Source organism: Sciurus carolinensis, chromosome 12 (assembly GCF_902686445.1).
Source record: "Sciurus carolinensis chromosome 12, mSciCar1.2, whole genome shotgun sequence".
Classification (NCBI taxonomy): Eukaryota; Metazoa; Chordata; class Mammalia; order Rodentia; family Sciuridae; genus Sciurus; species Sciurus carolinensis.
Genome location: NC_062224.1, coordinates 57,507,421 through 57,527,708, shown reverse-complemented (window position 1 = coordinate 57,527,708; position 20,288 = coordinate 57,507,421). Strand labels below are relative to the sequence as shown.

The following is a 20,288-nucleotide window of genomic DNA, read 5'->3' as shown; positions in this document are numbered from 1 at the left end:
CCAGTGTTACTCTACAGTTCAGTTTTTTTGTTACTGTGACCAAAATACCTGATAAGAACAAATTAAAGGAGGAAAAGTTTATTTATTTTTGGCTCACAGTTTCAGTCCATGTTTGGTCAACTCCACTGCTCTGGGTCCAAAGCATGGCAGAAGGGCATGGTGGTGGAAGAAAACTGATCAGTTCATGGCAACCAGGAAGGAAAGGGAGGGGGGAAAGAGACAGACGGAAGGAGGAACCAGGGTGACAAGATATAACCCCCATGGGCATGTTCCCAGAGATTTAATTCCTCTAGCCAAGCCCCACCTGCCTAGAGTTACTACCTAATACAGTAGCTCTTTCAAATTATTAATCCATCAAGTGGATTAATCCACTGATTAGGTTATAGCTTTCATAATCTAATTGTTTCACCTTTGAATATTAACACAGGGACGTTTGGAGGATACCTTGGAGGTTTGGCTCAGTGGCTGAGTGCTTGCGTAGCATGCAGAAAACCCCAGGTTTGAATCTCAGCACTGCCAATAAATAAATAAATAAATAATCAAAAAATGTCAAACAAAACGAAAAACAGAAAAAGCTGAAGAACTTGAGGCAGGAATGAGCAAGACCATGAAGCAAATTTAACTGGGATAGGAAGGGAAGAAAAGTTTTTGATTAGAAAGAGTGGTTTCTTAGGGACACTTCAGTTTATGAGTTATAGCAGCCTAGTGGGGAAAGTACTAGAGTTGAGGAGGATGAAAGGGGTTGGTGTTATACATGTTAACAACATAAATGTTGAAAGCTGTAAGGGTGATGAAAAGAGATAGGATGGAAGAGGAAAGGGTCAGGTGCTAAAGATTTTAAAAAGTGTCAGAGTGTCTTCTAGATTGAGAGTTTCTATTGATTACAGTAAGGGAGAAGAGAGACAATATGACAACACTGATTTTTATTTTTTATATTTTATTTTATACTATTTATTTTATATTTTTTAATTTAATTTTATTTTATGGGATAGGGGTCTTGCTATGCTGCTGACTTCAAGCTCCCAATACTCCTGCCTCAGCCTCCCAGTTGCAGGGATTACAGGCCTGCATTACTGTGTTCAGCAACAATGCTGATTTCAAAGAGGAATAGTAACCTAAGCAGACATCAAAACAAAGGCCTGTACATGGCAGTAAGAAATGATGAAAATAAATGCTGACTAGTCCATCAGAGCCACATGAGATGAAATGAATGACAAAAGGACCTCCAGGAGAAGAGAAGATGGCAGACTAGAGGGAAGCTGCATTCCTCCTCACTCCATCACCCGGGATTCAAGCAGAGGAACTACTGTTTCTCTGTGAGGCAGTCATGGCTGCCCACCAATCCCTGGCTCTTTACCTCATTCATCCACTGTGATCACCAGCCATCTGCCAGCATACCACCTGCCTTTTGAGTGTGGATTACTCACTGACTACTGCCTATTATCCACCATTTGCCCACTTGCCTGCCTCTTACCTGACCATCACCCACCTTTCAGCTACCCATCGCCCACTGCCCGATGTTCACGTTGGTTGTCTGCCGTTAGCCTGCAGATCATCTACAGACCTCGAGTGGATCGCCAACTGCCTGCTGTTGCCTCAAAGTCCATTGTCACAGTACACGCAGATTTGGTTACACCTGGTTGCCATTATTTGGGGACAACAGCCAGGGCCTGATGGTTTGCCACCATGGCTGCAACCATCTTGGGGCATGGCCACCTCGGTCTGGGGACTCAGGCCATGGCCTGGAGATATACTGGGGTACCTGCAGGTCTGGTTGCATGTGAGGTTTTTCTGCTCAGTATGGTAGTGGCTGCTTTCTGGCTGCCTCTTTGCAGGGTCACTCCTTTGTGTGAGTGCATCCCTGGTGGTCTCTGTGCAAGTTGGATAGCCATTGAGATCTTGGGACTGCATTAGAACAGGGCCTGGAGATGCTGAAGCCCAGGTCCATCAGCTTGCAGCTGGGTTTGTGTAGGCCAGTCTGGGTCTGGCAAGCCTGTGGAAAGCCAGAGTCTAGGGGGCAGTTCCCTGGGGATGAGCAGAGTTTGAAGAAACTGGAGAAAATTCGTCTCTCTCCAGTTCAGTGAGTCCTGAAGTGTGCAGGGAGGAATGGGGTCAGCTATAATGGTGGGAAGACTGTAAGAGGGTGTGAAGGCATCTTGCTATCAGCTTGACCACCTAACTGGTCTGGCACCCACTGGACTAGAGCTAACATCAAACTTTAGACAACCCCACCTATCAGTGGAGAAGGGAAGCTGAAAAAATTTTTGAATGCCAACAGAAGCAATCATTCAATTTTCCATTGAGACTTTCCTCCTTTTTTTTTCTTCACCCTCTCTGTCACACCTCTACCATCTTTGAATCCAAATATTTTTCATGCATCTATTTATTGAGGAATAGGATATTGGAATAGTATATGATGGTTTTGTTGTGTATTCTTATATTTTTACTTTTTAAAAAAATCTGTACATATTTTTTCTCTCACCTACCTGTCTCCCTGGATTCTCTTTCTCACTTCTCTCATACTATGGAATTTTTACCTCTATCTTCTCTCTCTCTCCATCATAAGTATCACATCTTACACTGCTTCTGTTCCCTCATGGTCCATCGTTTGAAATGGTAAAGCCTTTTAGCAAACTTACTGTTTATACTGTAGACAATAACTGAACACTTCATTTCTGTATATTGTGACAAAATTGTAAACACCTTAATAGGAGTCATTTGGTTTAAGGCGATATACCATTTGCATTGGGTGCTGTTAATATTCGTCTCCTCTCTTAAAGTTAAGGTACTGGTAGCCTTCAGGGACACTAGAAGACTACAGGGTAGAATCTGTACTGCCTCAACTCAATACTGCTAGATAAGAAGACAAACAAACATGAAAAAAAGGGAAACAAAGTGCCTAAGACAAACCAAGATGTTCCAACAATAGAATCCATAGATAATACAGTAGAAGAAATATCAAAGAGGAGTTTAGAAAATAGAAAGTTAGATTGGTCTTTGAAATAAATGAGGTTATTGGATAGAAAATTATGGAGGTGAAAGATCACTTCAATAAAGAGGCAGAGATTATAAAAGAGAATCAAGCAGAAATCCTCAAAATTAAGGAAAAAATAAACCAAATTAAAAATCCAATGAAAAGTCTTACCAACAGACCAGACCACTTGGAAGATAGAACCTCAGACAATGAAGAGAAAATATATACTTTTTTTTTTTTTGTATTCTGAGATAGCATGTGTGAAGCACAATTTAATTGTTGAAAGATTTCACTGGGAAAAATAAATGCTTCGTATCTAAGAAGGCATTTTTATACTAGGTTGTTGCTCTTTTTTTTTTTTTTTTTTTTTTACATAGGGCAATGATGTTTATTTTTTTTCCTCCCCCCCACCCCTCCCACCCCTCTTTTCCCTCTATACAGTCCTTCTTTCCTTCATTCTTGCTGCTCTCCTTATCCCTAACCCTAAACCTAACCCTAAACCTAATGCTAGCCCCTCCCACCCCCCATTATATGTCCTCATCCGCTTATCAGCGAGATCATTCGTCCTTTAGTTTTTGAGATTGGCTTATCTCACTTAGCATGATATTCTCCAATTTCATCCATTTGCCTACAAATGCCATAATTTTATCATTCTTCATTGCGGAGTAATATTCCATTGTATATATATGCCAAAGTTTCTTTATCCATTCATCAACTGAAGGGCATCTAGGTTGGTTCCACAATCTGGCTATGGTGAATTGAGCAGCAATGAACATTGATGTGGCTGTATCTCTGTAGTATGCTGATTTTAAGTCCTTTGGGTATAGGTCAAGGAGTGGGATAGCTGGGTCAAATGGTGTTTCCATTCCAAGCTTTCTGAGGAATCTCCACACTGCTTTCCAGAGTGGCTGCACTAATTTGCAACCCCACCAGCAATGTATGAGTGTTCCTTTTTCACCACATCCTCGCCAACACCTATTGTTGCTTGTATTCTTGATAATCGCCATTCTAATTGGGGTGAGATGAAATCTTAGGGTAGTTTTGATTTGCATTTCCCTTATTACTAGGGATGTTGAACATTTTTCATATATCTGTTGATTACTTGTACATCTTCTTCTGTGAAGTGTCTGTTCATTTCCTTAGCCCATTTGTTGATTGGATTATTTGTATTCTTCGTGTAGAGTTTTTTGAGTTCTTTATAGATTCTGGAAATTAGCGCTCTATCTGAGGTATGGTTGGCAAAGATATTCTCCCACTCTGTAGGCTCTCTCTTCACATTTCTGATAGTTTCCTTTGCTGAGAGAAAGCTTTTTAGTTTGAATCTATCCCAGTTGTTGATTCTTGCTTTTATTTCTTGTGCTATGGGAGTCCTGTTAAGGAAGTCTGATCCTAAGCCAACAAGTTGAAGATTTGGACCTACTTTTTCTTCTATAAGATGCAGGGTCTCTGGTCTGATTCCGAGGTCCTTCGTCCATTTTGAGTTGAGTTTTGTGTAGGGTGAGAGATAGGGGTTTAATTTCATTCTATTGCATATGGTTTTCCAGTTTTCCCAGCACCATTTGTTGAAGAGGCTATCTTTTTTCCATTGCATATTTTTGGAACCTTTGTCTAGTATGAGAAAATTGTATTTATTTGGGTTTGTGTCCGTGTCCTCTATTCTGTACCATTGATCTACCTGTCTATTTTGGTACCAATACCATGCCGTTTTTGTTACTATTGCTTTGTAGTAGAGTTGAAGATCTGGTATTGCAATACCCCCTGCTTCGCTCTTGCTACTGAGGATTGCTTTAGCTATTCTAGGTTTTTTATTCTTCCAGATGAATTTCATAATTGCTTGCTCTATTTCTGCAAGGTACATCATTGGGATTTTAATTGGAATTGCATTGAATCTGTATAGCACTTTAGGTAGTATAGCCATTTTGACAATATTAATTCTGCCTATCCAGGAACATGGGAGATCTTTCCATCTTCTAAGGTTTTCTTGAATTTCTTTCTTTAGTGTTCTGTAGTTCTCATTGTAGAGGTCTTTCACCTCTTTTGTGAGATTGATTCCCAAGTATTTTATTTTTTTCGAAGCTATTGTGAATGGGGTAGTTTTCCTAATTTCTCTTTCTGAAGATTCATCACTTATGTATAAAAATGCATTGGATTTATGAGCATTGATCTTGTAACCTGCTACTTTACTGAATTCACTTATGAGTTCTAAAAGTTTTCTGGTGGAATTTCCAGGTTCCTCTAAATATATAATCATGTCATCAGCGAACAGGGATAGTTTGGGTTCTTCTTTTCCTATTCGTATCCCTTTAATTTCTTTGGTTTGTCTGATTGCTCTGGCTAGAGTCTCAAGGATGATGTTGAATAGAAGCGGTGAAAGAGGGCATCCCTGCCTTGTTCCAGTTTTTAGGGGGAACGCTTTCAGTTTTTCACCATTTAGAATGATATTAGCCATGGGCTTAGCGTAGATGGCCTTTATAATGTTAAGGAATGTTCCCACTACCCCAATTTTTTCTAGTGTTTTGAGCATGCTGTATTTTATCGAATGCTTTTTCTGCATCTATTGAAATAATCATGTGATTCTTAACTTTAAGTCTGTTGATATGGTGAATGACATTTATTGATTTCCGAATGTTGAACCAACCTTGCATCCCTGGGATAAAACCCACTTGATCGTGGTGTACTATCTTTTTAATATATATTTGTATGCGATTTGCTAAAATTTTGTTGAGAATTTTTGCATTGATGTTCATTAAGGATATTGGTCTGAAATTTTCTTTCCTCGATGTGTCTCTGTCTGGTTTAGGTATCAGGGTGATATTGGCTTCATAGAACGAGTTTGGGAGGGTTCCCTCCTCTTCTATTTCATGGGATACTTTGAGGAGTATTGGAATGAGCTCTTCTTTAAAGGTTTTGTAGAACTCGGCTGAGAACCCATCTGGTCCTGGACTTTTTTTGTTGGTAGGCTTTTGATGACCTCTTCTATTTCATTGCTTGAAATTGGTTTATTTAAGTTGTGTATGTCCTCCTCGTTCAGTTTAGGTAATTCATATGTCTCTAGAAATTTGTTGATGTCTTCGAGGTTTTCTGTTTTGTTGGAGTATAGATTTTCAAAATAGCTTCTAATTATATTTTGTATTTCACTCGTGTCTGTTGTGATATTTCCTTGATCATTCCGAATTTTAGTAATTTGAGTTTTCTCCCTCTTTCTCTTTGTTAGTGTGGCTAAGGGTTTATCAATTTTATTTATTTTTTCAAAGAACCAACTATTTATTTTGTTAATTTTTCCAATTGTTTCTTTTGTTTCGATTTCGTTGATTTCGGCTCTGATTTTAACTATTTCCTGTCTTCTACTACTTTTGGTATTGGTCTGCTCTTCTTTTTCTAGCGCTTTGAGCTGTAGTGTTAAGTCGTTTATTTGTTGATTTCTACTTCTTTTTTTGAATGCACCCCATGAAATAAATCTTCCTCTAAGTACTGCTTTCATAGTGTCCCAGAGATTTTGATATGATGTGTCTTTGTTCTCGTTTACTTCTAAGAATTTTTTTATTTCCCTCCTGATGTCTTCTGTTATCCATTCATCATATAATAGTGTATTATTTAATCTCCAGGTATTGGAGAAGTTTGTTTTTTATTTTGTCATTTATTTCTAATTTCAATCCATTATGATCTGATAGAGTACAAGGTAGTATCTCTTATCTTCTTGTATTTGCTAACAGTAGCTTTGTGGCATAAAATATGGTCTATTTTAGAGAAGGATCCATGAGCTGCTGAGAAGAAAGTGTATTCATTCTTTGTTGGATGGTATATTCTATATATGTCCGTTAAGTCTAAATTGCTGATTGTGTTGTTGAGATCTATAGTTTCTTTATTCAATTTTTGTTTGGACGATCTATCCAGTGGTGAGAGAGGTGTGTTAAAATCGCCTAGTATTATTGTGTTGTGGTCTATTTGATTTCTGGAATTGAGAAGGATTTGTTTGACGTACGTGGATGAGCCAATGTTCGGGGCATAGATATTTATGATTGTTATGTCTTGCTGATTTATGCTTCCCTTAAGCAGCATGTAATGTCCTTCTTTATCCCTTCTGACTAGTTTTGGTTTGAAGTCCACATTATCTGAGATGAGGATGGATACTCCAGCTTTTTTGCTGTGTCCGTGTGCATGGTATGTTTTTCCCCATCCTTTCACCTTTAGTCTATGGGTGTCTCTTTCTATGAGATGAGTCTCTTGCAGGCAGCATATTGTTGGATTTTTCTTTTTAATCCAATCTGCCAGTCTGTGTCTTTTGATTGATGAATTCAGGCCATTAACATTCAGGGTTATTATTGTGATATGATTTGTATTCCCAGTCAATTGACTCATATTTGTTTTTGACACGATTTGGTTTCTCCTTTATTTGGCTATTCCTTTAGGCTAGCGCCTCCTGTTGCTGATTTGCATCGTTGTTTTTCATCTCTTCCTCATGGAATATTTTGCTGAGAATGTTCTGTAATGCTGGCTTTCTTTTTGTAAATTCCTTTAGCTTTTGTTTATCATGGAAGGATCTTATTTCTTCGTCAAATTTGAAGGTAAGTTTTGCTGGGTATAAGATTCTTGGTTGGCATCCGTTTTCTTTCAGGGCTTGGTATATGTTGTTCCAGGCCCTTCTAGCTTTTAGGGTCTGGATTGAAAAATCTGCTGATATTCTTGTTGGTTTCCCTCTGAATGTAATTTGATTCTTTTCTCTCGCGGCCTTTAAAATTCTGTCTTTATTTTGTATGTTAGGTATTTTCATAATAATGTGCCTTGGTGTGGGTCTGTTGTAATTTTGTATGTTTGGAGTTCTATAAGCCTCTTGTACTTGGTTTTCCATTTCATTCTTCAGATTTGGGAAATTTTCTGATATTATTTCATTGAATAGATTGTTCATTCCTTTGGTTTGTTTCTCTAAGCCTTCCTCAATCCCAATAATTCTCAAATTTGGCCTTTTCATGATATCCCATAATTCTTGTAGATTCTGTTCATGATTTCTTACCATCTTTTCTGTTTGCCCAACTTTGTTTTCAAGATTAAATAATTTGTCTTCAATGTCTGAGGTTCTGTCTTCCAGGTGTTCTATCCTATTGGTTATGCTTTCTATGGAGTTTTTAACTTGGTTTATTGTTTCCTTCATTTCAAGTATTTCAGTTTGTTTTTTTTTCAGTATCTCTAACTCTTTATTGAAATGATCACTTGCTTCCCGTATTTGGTCTTTTAACTGTTGATTGGTGCGATCATTTAATGCCTGCATTTGCTCTGTCATCTCCTCCTTCAGTGCCTGCATTTGCTCTTTCATCTCCTCATTAGCTTCCCTGATCGTTTTAATTACGTACATTCTGAACGCCCTTTCTGACATCTCTTCTGCTGTGCTGTCATTGGGTTTTATTGATGTAGTATCTAGGTTTGTTTGGGACATTTTCTTCCCTTGTTTTCTCATATTGGTCAGTTGTCAGTGGGACCCTGAGATATTGCAGTTTTCCGCTACTGGCTTTTAGTGTCCCGGTAGATTTCCAGTGTATCACCTCCCAGCCTTCAGTAGCCTGATGTCTTGGAGGAATCTGATAATGCAGTGCATCCGAAGAAAACTGCCCCTAGCCCCCTACTGGTTCCACGGTTTGGAGCTGGCTCTGTGCGGAAAGGCTCTCACTGTGGGCCTGAGCCGTGCAGCTGGCCGTGTGGGAGGAGCCCACTGCCGGAGTGTGGAAGGCTACCTTGGGAAGACTCTAGTTGCCCTGCCCTGCTCTGATAAGCCACCTCTATCTGGGCCTGCCACCCGGGCCGAGCTTTACCCAGTGGGCAGACTCACCTGTGGCTCTATTTCAGTCCGAGTCTCTCAATGCCTCCCCTTCTTAACTCCTGAGTTCTGGAGTGACTGGGGGTGCAGTCACTCTCTAGGCCGCCATCTTGGATCGCCCCGTGAAGAGAACCTGCAGCCGGAGTGGGCAGAGCTGCCTGAAGAGGTCTCTGGCTGCCCTGCCCTAATCCCAGAGGCTGCTTGCGGATCGAAGCTCTCCCTTGGTTCGGGGGCTTGTGGCTGGTTCTATGTAGAAAACCTCTCACTGGGCGGTCTGGTCTGAGAAGCTAGCCTTGAAAGGCACCTCCCACCGCAGGGGTCCAGGCTACTTGGGGAAGTCTCTGGCTGCCCTATCCTGGTCCCTGAAGCTGCTTGCGTGCCGGAGTATGCTGCCCTGCGCTGGCTCCGGGACTTGGAGCTTGTTCTGGTCAGAAAGGCTCTCACTAGCGGGCTTGTTCCATTCCGAGAACCTGGAGAAGCTGGCTGTGTGGGCCGGGCCCACCGCCAGAGTGTGCAGGGCTGCCTGTGGAAGACTCTAGCTGCCCTGCCCTGCTCCGATAAGCCACCTCTATCTGGGCCTGCCACCCGGGCCGAGCTTTACCCAGTGGGCAGACTCACCCGTGGCTCTATTTCAGTCCGAGTCTCTCAATGCCTCCCCTTCTTAACTCCTGGGTTCTGGAGCGACTGGGGGTGCAGTCACCCTCTAGGCCGCCATCTTGGATCGCCCCCCCAAGTCAAAAAAATATATACTCTTGAAAATAAAGTTTAACACACAGGGAAGATGGTAAGAAACCATGAACAGAACTTGGGAAGAAATATGGGATAACATGAAAAGACCAAATTTAAAATTTATCAGAATAGATGAAGGCATGGAGATTCAAACCAAAGGAATGTACAATCTTTTCAATGACATAATAACAGAAAACTTCCCAAATCTAAAGAATGAAATGGCAAATCAACTACAAGAGGCTTACAGGACCCCAAATGTACAAAATTACAGCAGACCCACACCAAGGGATATTATAATGAGAATGACTAAATACAGAACAAGGACAGAATTTTAAAGGCTGCAAGAGGGGAAAAAAATCAAATTACATATAGGGGGAAACCAATTTGAATCTCAGTTGATTTCTCAAACCAGACCCTCAATGCCAGAATGTCCTAAAATAACATATATCAAGCTCTGAAAGAAAATGGATGCCAACTGAGAATTTTATATCCATAAAAATTAAACTTCAGACTTGAAGATGAAATAAAAACTTCCATGATAAAAAAGTTGAAAGAATTCACAATTAGAAAGCCTGCACTACAGAACACTCTCAGCAAAATAGTCCATGAGGAGGAAATGAAAAAAAAAAAAAAAAAAAAAGAAAAACAGCAAAAGGAGGAACTACTAAGATCAATCAAAGCAGAAACTAAGTCAAGTTAAAAACCAAAAATAAACCAAAATAACCAGAAATACAGATCAGATCTCAAAAATAACCCTGAATATTAATGGTTAAAACTCTTCAATCAAAAGATGTAGACTGAAAGATTAGATTAAAAACAAAGACCCCCCCCCCCAAATATGCTGTCTATAAGAGACTCACTGCCTAGGAAAAATATCCACAGACTGAAGGTGAAAGGTTGGGAAAAAACACATCACCACACGAATTGCATAAACAAGCAGGGATTTCCATCCTCATATCAGACAAAGTAGACTTCAAACCAAAGTTAGTCAGAAGAGATAAATAAGACATTTCATACTGCTTAAGGGAATCATACACCAACAAGACATAACAATCATAAATATATATGCCCCAAACCATGGAATATCTACATACATCAAACAAACCCCTCTCAATTTCAAGAATCAAATAGACCACAACACAATAATACTGGGTGACTTTAACACACCTTTCTCACCACTGGATAGAACTTCCAAACAAAAACTAAACAAAAACTATAGAATCAAATAATACAATGATTTAGATTTCACAGACACATATAGAATATTTCATCCATCATTGAGCAAATACACTTTCTTCTCAGCAGCACATGCATCCTTCTCTAAAATAGACCATATTTTATGCCACAAAACAACTCTCAGCAAATACAAAAAAATAGAAATACTACCCTGCATTCTATCAGATTATAATGGAATGAAACTGGAAATCAACAATAAAATAAAAATAAAAGCTACTCCAACACCTGGAAATTAAACAATAGACTATTGAATAACGAATGGATAGCAGAAGAAATCAGGGATGAAACAAAAAAAATACTTAGAGGTAAATGAGAACACCGATACAACGTATCAAAATCTCTGGACGCTATGAAAGCAGTGCTAAGAGGAAAGTTCACTGCATTAAAAGAATAAAAAGTCAAAAAATAAATGGCCGAACATTACATCTCACAGCCCTAGAAAAAGAACAAATCAACACCAAAAGCAGCAGAAGACAAGAAATACTTAAAATCACAGCTGAAATCAATGAAACTGAAACAAAAGAAACAATTCAAATAATTGACAAAACAGAAAGTTGTTTCTTTGAAAAAATAAATAAAATTGATAAACCCTTAGCCACACTAACAAAGAGAGAAAACTTAAATTACTAAAATTCATGATGAAAAAAGAAATATCATGACAGACACTATTGAAATACAAAATATAATTAGAAGCTAATTTGAAAATATATACTTTGACAAAATAGAAAATATTGAAGACATCGACAAATTTCTAGAGACATACGATCTACCAAAATTGAATCAGGATCAATTAAAATAGATCAATTTCAAGCAATGAAATAGAAGAAGCCATCAAAAGCCTACCAACCAAGAAAAGCCCAGGACCAGATGAATTCTCAGCCAAGTTCTACAAGACCTTCAAAGAAGAATTAACACCAATACTTCGCAAAGTATTCCATGAAATAGAAAAGGAGAGAACCCTTCCAAACTCATTCTATGAAGCTTTATCACCCTGATACTAAAAGCAGACAAAGACACATCAAGGAAAGAAAACTTCAGACCAATATTCCTCATGAACATAGATGCAAAAATTCTTAACAAAATCCTGGCAAATTGCATACAAAAACATATAAAAAGATAGTGCACTAGGGCTGGGGATATATCTCAGTTGGTAGAGTGCTTGCCTTGTAAGCACAAGGACCTGAGTTCAAATCTCCAGCACTGCAATAAAAAAGATAGTGCAGTGTGATCAAGTGGGGTTTATCCCTGGAATGCAAGGTTGGTTCAACATATGGAAATCAATAAACATAAAACATCACATCAGTAGACTTAAAGACAAGAATCATGATTATCTCAACAGATGAAGAGAAAGCATTTGACAAAATACAGCACCTCTTCATGTTCAAAACGCTAGAAAAACTAGGGACAGTAGGAACAATACTTCAACATTGTAAAAGCTATCTATGCTAAACCCATGGCTAACATTCTAAATGGAGAAAAATTGAAAGCATTTCCTCTAAGAACTGGAACAACACAGGGAAGCTCTCTTTTACCACTTCTATTCAACATCATCCTGGAAACTCTAGCCAGAGCAGTCAGACAGATGAAAGAAATTAAAGGGATATGAATAGAAAAAGAACTCAAACTATCACTATTTGCTGACAACATGATTCTATATTTAGAAGATCTGAAAAATTCTACCAGAAAACTTCTAGAACTCATTAACGAATTCAGTAAAGTAGCAGAATATAAAATCAACATCCATAAATCAAATGCATTTCTATACATTAGAGATGAATCGCCCAGGCTCTTGGAATTAATATTGTCAAAATGACCATACTACCAAAAGTGTTACACAGATTCAATGCAATTCGTATTAAAATTCCAATGACTTTCTTCATAGAAACAGAAAAAGCAATCATGAAATTCATTTGGAAAAATAAGAGACCCAGAATAGCCAAGGAAATCCTTAGTAATGAAGTAGGGGGCATCACAGTGAGACCTTAAACTATACTACAAAGCAACAGTAATTAAACCAGCATGGTATTGGCACCAAAATAGACAGGTAGACCAATGGTACAAAATAGAAGACACAGAGACAAACCCACATAAATACAATTATCTCATACTAGACAAAGGTGCAAAAAATATACATTGGAGAAAAGATAGCCTATTCAACAAACAGTACTGGGAAAACTGGAAATCTATATGTAACAAAATGAAATTAAACCTCTATCTCTCACTCTGCACAAAAATAAACTCAAAGTGGATAAAAGACTTAGGCACTAGAATAGACACCCTGTGCCTAATAGAAAAAAAAGTAGGCCCAAATCTTTATCACGTCAGTTTATGACCTGACTTGTTAATAAGACTCATAAAGCGCAAGAAGTAAAATTAAGAATCAATAAATGGGATGGATTCAAACTAAAAAGTTTTTCTCAGCAAAGGAAACAACCAATAATGTGAAGAGAGAGACTACAGAATGGGAAAAAAATCTTCACCACATGTACTTGCACTAATCTCCAGGATATGTAAAGAACTCAAAAAACTGAACACCAAAAAAACAAATAACCCAATCAATAATTGGGCTAAGAGGCTAAGAACTGAGCAGACACTTCACAGAAGATATACAATCAATCAACAAACATATGAAAAACTGTTCATCATTTCATACAATAAGAGAAATGCAAATCAAAACTGCTCTAAGATTTTATCTCACTCCAGTCAGAAAGGCAATTATGAAGAATACAAGCCACAATAAGTGTCAATGAGGATGTGGGGAAAAAGGTATACTTATACATGGTTGGTGGGACTGCAGATTGGTGCAACGACTTTGGAAAGCAGTATGGAGATTCCTAAGAAAACTTCGAATGGAACTACCATGTAACCCAGCTATCCCCTTCTCGGTTTATATCTAAAGGACTTCAAATCAGCCTACTACAGTGATGCAGCCCTATCAATGTTTATAGCAGCTCAATTCAAAACAGTCAAGCTAAGGTACCAACCTAGATGCCCTTCAACAGATGAATGGATATAGAAACTGTGGTATGTATACACAATGGTATATTATTCAGCCATAAAGAATAATAATATTATGGTATTTGCAGATAAATGGATGGAATTGGAGAATATCATGCTAAGTGAAATAAGCCAATCCCAAAAAACCAAAGACCAAATGTTTTCCCTGATAAGTGGATGATGCTATATAATGGGGGTCGGGGGGTAAGAGAAGAATGGAGGAACTTTAGATTACATAGAGGGAAATGAGAGGGAGGGTGGGTGGTATGAAAAATAGTGGAATGAGACAAACATCATTACCCTATGTACATGTATGATTATATGAATGGTATGAATCTACATCGTGCACAACCAAGAAATGAAAAGTTGTATCCCATTTGTGTATAGTAAATCAAAATGCAGTCTGTAAAAATAAAAAAAATTGTAAATATTTATTGTTGTCATAAAAAAAGATAATAAAAAAATTTCAATACCACATATTACTTTACTAAGATTACTCTGAACTATTCACATTTTTCCTATTCCTAAATGAAACTGATACATACTAAGAATAAAAAAAAAAAAGAACCTTCATTAGAGATTTTAAGGGTCATGACGGAGCACAGAGCAGATGAAGAAATAAGAGTGTCTAAGGAAACAAAATATGTGAGGGATTTTATCAAAACTGAACCTGAGTTTCAAAGGCAGAGGAGAAGCACTGGTAATGAAATCAGCAATGAATGTGGGTCAATTGAACAGGTGTGTGTGTGTGCGTGTATGTGTGTGTGTGTGCGCACACGCGTGTATTTTTGTGGGGGGTATTAGGAATTGCCTCACACATACAAGGCAAATACTCTACCATTGAACTTCACTCCCAACCCTTTTTATTTTATATTGAGACAGGGTCTCACTAAATTGCCCAGGCTAGTCTCAAAATTGTGCCTGCCTCAAACTCCTAAGTAACTAGGATTGCAAATGTTAGCTCTGGTAGTTTAATAAAACAATGATATTACTACATGTTGAGAATCCCATATTCAAAATGCCTGGCCAGAAGAGTTTCAGATTCTGGGTGAATACATGAATCCAAAAATCTCAAATCAAAAATGTTTCAAAATTGAACACTTCTTGAGCAACATGTTAAGTACTTTAAAAAAATCAGATTTCAGAGAATTTCAGGTTAGGGATGTTCAATCTGTTCATGGTTTAGACTAATGCTATCCAGTGCAACCTTTTCTCCCTCCCTGGTGCTGGGGATAGAATCCAGGGCCTCACACATGCTAGGAAGCACTCTGTCCCTCTAGATTCCTAATACAACTTTTGGTGATGATGGAAATGTTCTGTATCTGCACTGTCCACTACAGGTAATCAATGACTACACATGGCTATTAAGCACTTGAAAGCACTTGAAAGGACTTGTGTATATAAAGAAAATACATAGTAACTTTGATAGAGTAAGGTGTGGCCCCCAAATACAACAAAGAAACAACAGTAACTTCCTATATTCAAAGCTTCTAGATATGAACATTGTCTGGTCACTAAGTATTTACTACTGTCATTATTATTATGATTAAATATGCTTGTTTTGCTTACAATGGATCCTAACTCATGGCTAAAGATGCTACAAAACATTATTATCTTGGGCCTATTCACATTATAAAATTTTTCCAAGTCTAGAAGAATAAATGTGAACATATACAAATGAGTGACCATAGGTGTTAAGATTTTCCACACCATTGAAAACTATCAACAAATAAAAAATTAAGCAAACAAGTCTCTCAAAGTACTTAACCATACTGCATTACAATCTCTGAATAGTGATACAACAAGATCATTTGCAGAGGGAAAATGAATCTTTCAAATAGCAAATCTGTTTAATTTAGAAAAAGAAAAGTCAACATTAACAGATTCATTTTGTGATTGGAAAGAGTTTAGTTATGAAAGAGTAACCAAAGAAATAGGAAAAAAAAAAAAAAAAACAGGAGCAATTCTGCATTGCTTTTATTTTCATCTTATTAGACTTGCCTTGGTCTTTTCAAAAGTGGCTTCCTCAGTCATATGCAGAGCTTGTTTCACCTGTTCATAGGCACTTGCTTCTTTTTGCTGCACATCTCCCAAGTTGTTCCTTACAGAAACCAGTGCAGACATTAAGTCATCTCTTTCTCTGTTAACCCAAAAAGAACAAACAAAACAAGAAATGATCAAATAAGCTTGTATTCCCAAGTCAAGAGGAAAAACAGCATTAGTATGTATTAGACGAAGAGCCAGGGAAGGCCAGCTCAGTACATATTGAAGCACTCCCCAGAGAACTTCTTGCCCTTTGTCCTCACTTGGCAAGTGGCAGGCAGAGCAACCAGAGGAGCTGAGAGCATTCCTGGCAGGACTGCATCTGCGTAGGACAATAACCTATTGTGGAAAGGGCTGGCACACTAAGGACTGCCCCCCAAAGAGCAAATTAGTTAGGGAAAGGTAGTACAGCTGAAAAGGAAAAGAACAAAGTAGGGAAGATAGATATTGTATCTTAAAATAGGGATCAAGATTTTTAAAAAAGGACTAAGTGTAAAAGACTTATGCCATATGGTTTCTTAAAAAAACAAATAAAAAGGAAAAAAAACTAAGCCTATTTGCATCACTGATTCTTCTCATTCACTTGAACAAATATGTTTTCCCTTTCATCTTCCTCCCCATCTTCCTTTTCACCCTTTCTTCAATACAATCCATTAACCTATCTACAAATACATTATTTCAATGAGTAGTACTGTGGAAACTCTCAACCCTCCTGATCACACACACTACACGATTTAACAAAACTATCTCACTGGGTCTGATCATGGCCACACCTACCTCTTCCTCAGCAATTCTCAGAAGTGTCCTGGGCAAAGCCATTTATTGGGGATAGAAGTGAACAGAATGCCAAATGCTTTGGCATAGAAAATAGAAAGTTGCAATCTCATTGGTTAAATAAATCCCATATCAAATATCCAGGATATTTGGAACTTACAGAATGAATTAAAATGCCCAGTAAGACAAAAGGCAAAGACAAAGTGAAGTGGGAAACTTTCTATACACAAAAAGAAAAAAAAAAAGTATGTTGGACTGTTACATATATGCGATTTTATGTTTTCTAAAGAGCTCAGGTTTTAAGCTGTGGTTTCAAGTTCAGTTGAAATGTTTGCAGTTTCCTTTTTATTGCCAAGTTCTGAGCTATCAGAACTGTGATTTTTTTCTTATATAGCAAACATTAAAAGAGTCACAGAAGATTGTAAATGCTGAGTTTGAATTGCTTCTGAATTAACCAATGGCTCTGTGTTAAAAAATTTCTTGAAGATAAAATAATTTAACTATTTGTTGTATTTAGAAAGAAGACATGTTTTTAAAGCATTTTATTGAATAAAGAATTATTAACAGTTTCATACAGGTTCTTTTTATTAAAAAATAATAAATTGCTATAAATACTATAACATTCATGGGAACATGGTGATCTTCACTTTAGAATTTCTTGATTTATTTGCTTGAAAGTGATAAAAGTTATTTTAAATTTTTATTCTAAAGGAAATTTAAAAAGGAGTAATTGTTTTGATTGAATATAATAAGCACAATAACTACATGAAAAAGTGAAAGAATTAAAGAGAGATTAAAATTTTCCATTATAAGCAAAAAAATTCAATATAAGCAAAATTTAATTTGTTATTTGCATTTCAAAAAAATCCATGTAACAAAATCGGATTAGGTTCTTTGTGGATATGTAATCTAATAGGATTTATGATTCTAGAAGAATATAAAAATTCATTCTTTAAAGATAGCAAGTCAATATAAGAGTCAGATAATCATCTGTCTTAAATTTTAAGAAAAGCAAAATTTTACTGAAAAGTAAAAGTTACTCTTCAATGATTTATTTGTTCATGATAACAGGCCATCATCAAAGAAAAAGTTCCATATAATAAGAATGGATTAAAAAAAATTCAGTGTTTATATGCGTGTTAATAGATCACAACAGGTCAAAATCTAACAGATTTGCTTTTTATGGGAGACCTACATTTAATCTACTTAATTTATTTCTAGGATAACTTTTTGTTTTGAATACTATTTATCACACAATGGATGCTCAAAAAAATAAATGACAAAATAATAAATGAATGAATAAATGCTATAGAATGGCATCAAAACAGGTGAAGTAAAGTTCCTTCCCAGTTCTATTATTTCAGGTAAACTGAAAAAGTCATCTGACTATTTACATTTGGAAAGTAAACAGTTTAGTTGCTCTGATTCAAAAACATTTCAGAATAAAAACTCACCAACTTTAGACTACTGAACCACAGAAAATTGTTACAAATAAATCCCAAAATACAGATGTCTTGTTAAGTTTATCATGCAACAGACCGCAAAATGATTATGACTGACACTCAAATTTTTCTGTAAAACAAATGCACCATGAGCTTCAAGGTGGCCCTCAGATCATCTGGGAAACTTGCAGGGAGCTGCTTTGGCAATTTAATATTGTCAACTCAGTTGCTACATTTTGGCTTTGGTTTTGTTTTAATTAAGTCAGCCCATATACCAAATAGCAAGCATCAAAAAACAAACAAACAAACAAAAGCAAAGCTTTGGGCTGGCTGTGACCTCTCATCAATACTAGGCCTTGTTTCCTGCTCCATTTCTATGTTCATCTGACTATAGCCTTCCTGATTGATCTACCATTTTTCAGCCCCACATTCATCCCTTGGATCTAACAGTGCTACTGGTTATCTTACTCTTTGGAGAATAACTATCCATCAGTTGCAGTCCTGCTCCAGAACTCCAAGTCTGCAGGGTCAGCCTGGGGCCAGGCATGAGAGAAGCTTTCACAATGGGAAGTAGTATAGATACATGTGATACATCCACGTGAGTGTGAGAGGGAAGAAACTCCAAATTACCATTCTCCCAGGCAAAAGTTCAGTGACTGCTTAAAAACATCATGTGAATGTTTTGATTTAAGTGATTAAGGAGTATCTCAAAGCAAAGCAAGCAACATAGCATTAACTTTGCAACATTCCATGACCCTGATGAAAGGTAGCTAAGGCAGAAAGAGCATGAGTGTCAGTTCAGGGGTTGAAAAGTATATAGTTGCACGCACTAACTAGCATGTAAATTTTAAGGATCTTAGCGCAAAAATCAGAGCAGAGTAACTGAGAAAATCTCTTAATAATCTCAGCCAAGTTTTTAAAATAAGCAAAGGAAAGAGTTGATCTGATGCATATATATGAGTTTCATCTTGAAGCAGGAAGTGCCTAACAAATGCCTTATAATTCTTAAACCATTGCACGGATATCAATTTTAAGCATTATTACTAGTATTTTTAAAAAGAAAGTCTAGAAGGCTGACTATGACATTTCTTTTGTTCCTCATTTCTAAGAAGTTCCTGTTGCAGTCTCTCAAAGTCAACTATTCAGAACACTGCCAATGATCTGCCCCAAAATCACAAGCTAGACTAATGTCCTAGGATACTACTATGGTAATCATTTCTCTTTTTCTAAAAAAAAAAAAAGCACACTGAGCCTTCTTCCAGGGCCTTTGAGCTAAAGAAAGGAATTTAATATAAAGCAGTTCCATCTTTATTACCATTGAAGGTATTTTATTCTTCAGCAACAAACAAAAACAAAACAAAACAAAACAAAAAAATGAAAACAAACAAACAAACAACAACAAAAAAAAAACAAGCTGGGTACAGTGGCTCATTCCTGTAATCCCAGTGACTTGGGAGGTTTAAGACAAGATTCCAAGTTCAAGGCCAGCCTCAGCAAGTAGTGAGGCCATCAGCAACTTAGTAAGACCCCGTCTCAAAAAAAAAAGGGCTAGGGCTAGGAATATAGCTCAGTAGTAAAGCTCACCTGGGTTCAATTCCTGATACCAAAAACTAAAAATAAAAAAATAGAAAAAGAAGTTACTTTTATCTGACTTATATCATAAAGAAGTCTGAGGAAAAGGTAGTTCAGAAACATTACAAAGATTTCAAATCAACTTTAAAAATGTTTGCAATGTTAACACTTGTTTAGCATACTCTCCAAAAAAAATCCCTGAGGTCCTAACAAAATAACACAAATATATAAATGGTCTGGTTTCCAAATTGTGCCTGATACTCTCCTTAATAACTGCATAAATCTTTTTTTTTTTTTTTTTTGTCAGTACTGGGAACTGAACCCAGGGCCTAGTGCATGTTAAGTGTATATTTTACCAATGAGCAACACCTCCAGCTCACAAGTCATTCTGTCATATATTCAAAAGAGTACATGCTCAACAATGAAACAAGGTGGTGTAAAGATGGTGTCACAATGCCACCAAAAGAGGTCAGCAAACTTTTTCAGTTTATCATATTTAAGTAATAATTTTTAAAAATTCCATGTGAAAACCATACAGGAAATACTACTATATCAGATTATTGAGAGGTCAGACTTTTAACCACTTAAAACTAAAAATCCAAACGTTAAAAGTCTTGACCTTGCTACAAAATCAGCATGTAGTAAACATTCTGCATTAATAAGTTTGAAGAAGTTGAATGCCAGGTTTAGGGAATCATATAGGTCAAATTTT

General features: G+C 37.1%; 1 protein-coding gene across 1 annotated transcript in view; it reads right to left on the bottom strand.

The window, feature by feature from the left end:
• The window catches only part of Sdccag8 (SHH signaling and ciliogenesis regulator SDCCAG8), a 241,548-nt gene that overhangs the window by 168,504 nt on the left and 52,756 nt on the right, over positions 1–20,288 (bottom strand). Inside the window, 1 exon segment of the mRNA XM_047521464.1 lies at positions 15,747–15,885. Within this exon segment, the coding sequence (XP_047377420.1) occupies positions 15,747–15,885 (139 nt within the window).